The 2,742-nt window shown below is 46.3% G+C and overlaps 1 protein-coding gene across 1 annotated transcript; it reads right to left on the bottom strand.

Moving 5' to 3' along the window:
• Positions 1 to 1,768: 1,768 nt before the first annotated feature.
• On the bottom strand, positions 1,769 to 2,742 carry LOC125583585. The gene has a single exon (XM_048750770.1). The coding sequence runs from the start codon at positions 2,715 to 2,717 to the stop codon at positions 1,815 to 1,817; it is 903 nt and encodes a 300-aa protein (XP_048606727.1). The 5' UTR covers positions 2,718 to 2,742; the 3' UTR covers positions 1,769 to 1,814.

Genomic DNA, 2,742 nt, shown 5'->3' on the forward strand with positions numbered 1-2,742 from the left:
GGTCTTGTTTTTTTCCGTCGATTATTGGATTGGATGCGCGCTAGGACCGGCCTATGGTCTGAGCCCCAAAGTTGTAAAATTTCTACAACTGAATGGGTAAATAAGGCGTGCCATTCTTCATTCGCCACCGCTCTATCTAATTTGCATTTAACTTTCCCGGATCGCCTTTTTCCCACCCACGAGAATGAGTTTCCTTTATATGGAAAGTCGAGCATTCCACAATTTCCTAACATGGTACGCAAGGGGAGAAAAGAGCTCTCAAAACGACGTCTTCCTCCCTTCTTTTCATGGTTTCCCGTAATCTCATTGAAATCTCCAATCATAAACCACGCTCCTCCACGGTTGGTACTCATGCGTGACAATCGTTCCCAAACTAAGTCCCGATGTCCAACAACAGGGTCGCCATACACAAAGGTCATAAAGATAGCGTGTCCTTCAAGTCTAGTTTCAATATCAATCATATGTGCGTCCGTATACAAAATAGTAACCGAGGGATCATCCATATAGAAAAGTGCAAGTCCACCACTTCTACCAACCGGATCAACGGTACAGACATGATCATATCCAAAAGAAACTTGCACATCTTGCAAAAACTCCGATTGTTCTTAGTCTCTGAAAGAAATAAAAACTTAGGTAAGAAACAATGAAACAACTCATGTAGATGCTCCTTGGTCAAGTCGGCTCCCGCCCCTTGACAATTCCAAGCGATTGTGTTCATCCCGAGATTTTCGGTGGTTTATTATTTCCCACCTTAGCTGATTTTTTGTTGTTCTTTACGGTTGTCTCACTGTCACTTGGAGAGGGGGCATGGGCCTGCTGCAGATTCGGCCCAATCCTAGAAACTCTAGCCTTTCCAGAAGCCCGACCCATTAGGTTCCTCTGTCTCAGAGAGACACCGGTTGCAATTGGGCTTGGGGAGCTCCGTTTCTTCTTTGCCGGCGATGGACGCGATTTTGAAAAGGGGGTTTGAGCAGGACGAGATTCAGTTGTTTGATCAAACGGGGCCATAGGACTTGGTCTCGCAGAGAGTTTCTTGCCTATCTCCGGCTCAGAAGGAGCCGTGTTTATCTGCTTCGATTCCTCTTGAGCCGGCACGATCACAGCCTCCACTTGTTCCAGATCCTCCGTCAATAGGTCGTCTTCCTCCATCAGATCGTCTTCCTCTAACAGGTCATCGTCATCGTAGTTAGCCTCATCCACCATCCAGTCTTCTTCCTCTAGGATTTTTTCTGCATCAGGGTCCTATACATTCTCCCTTGTCTCCTCCGCATGCAAGGCAGGTTGTTTAACAGTCTCCCGATCCACCGACTCTTCCTCCTCATCTAGAGTCTGTTCATACCAACTCTTTTCTTTTTCCTTTGAAGGTTGGAACTTCAGTGGACCGACTTGCAGATTACTTGAAGACCGAGACCTTTCTTCATCAAATTTTAAACTCCTCTTTGCAGAGCTTCCCTCATCAGATACATTCTCCAAATCAGCCATTTTTCCTTTCAGCTTTTGATCCTCAATAGATTTTGATCGTAGATTAAGCTTAAAAGGCCGTTCCCAAACGTGTTCGGGAGACAAGTTTGTACTGATTCTCTCCTTTAAGGATTTGTCAGTCACTGGCTGAGGCAGGGCAAGGGAGCTAGCAGGTTGTTTCGCACGAGAAGCTGTAGGGAGTTGATCTTCCTCCGAGTTTCTTCTTGAGGGTAGGTGCTTGCTCGATTCTTTCCTTTCCTCTTCCCTTTTTTTACTTGAAGCAAAAGATTCATCATATCTTCTCTTGTTGTAAGTTTCTTTTTGGTGTGGCAGTTTCTCTTGTTCACGAGGAGCTAGACGGTGGTCTCGGCGGTAGTCTTCTCTAGGAGCATAACGGGAGTCAATGCGTTTCCAAACGCTGTCCCTGTTGTCTCGTTGAGGATGATCTCCCTGTCGCCTTTCCTGTGGCAATGGAGCCTTTGTGACAGGTGCGTTGCTCTCCTTGAATTCTCTCCATTTCTGTTGACTTCCATTCTAGGAAAGGGGACTTGGTCTCTTGATAGGTCTTTCTCTTTTGCTAACTGTTCTCTTTGTTTATCAGTTAGTTGAGGGCAAGTATCGATTTCATGGGATATGAGACGACAGTGGTGGCACCAACGATGGAGGTTTGAGTATTCGAGAGTTACAGGGACGATCTCACCCGAAGGTAGTTGCGCACGGAGCTTGAATTTTAAGGGACGCTCTGCATCCAGCTCCAATTCAAATTTTGCCGCCTTTTCTTCCACTTTTCCAACTAGCCCGAGTCCCTTCCCAAGGGCCTTGAAGATTGGCTCAAGCCAGAAGTGTGTCGGAATTCCAGTGGCAGTAACCCAGAAAGTCATCTTGTGAGGAAACGAGTCACCTACGTGTGGAGTCCAACGTTCCAGAGCAAAAGACCATTTGTTGAAGTGGCATGGTCGTTTACTGAGCACCTTCTGTAGGTCAACCTCCGACTCAAAATCAAATTGAAATCTGTGATTCCCAAGGTCCACACCTCTAGCTCTGCCTTCAACATCCCATATGTTGGGTCTAGGCAGGAGGGCAATGAGGGCTTCCACACTCCTTCTCTCTTTGTTGAAAAGCCTACCCACTAATCTAAGTTGAAAGCGAGCAATGAGCTCAGAGTTGTCAACGTGAGGGAGGATAACCAGGTCATCATCTTCCTCTTCCAGTTGGAGTGTGTTGTTCAAGCTGAGAGAGTTACTAGGGTTAGCCATCTTCAAAATTACCAAGAGACGTTTT

The sequence above is a fragment of the Brassica napus genome, chromosome C3 (assembly GCF_020379485.1).
Source record: "Brassica napus cultivar Da-Ae chromosome C3, Da-Ae, whole genome shotgun sequence".
NCBI lineage: Eukaryota > Viridiplantae > Streptophyta > Magnoliopsida > Brassicales > Brassicaceae > Brassica > Brassica napus.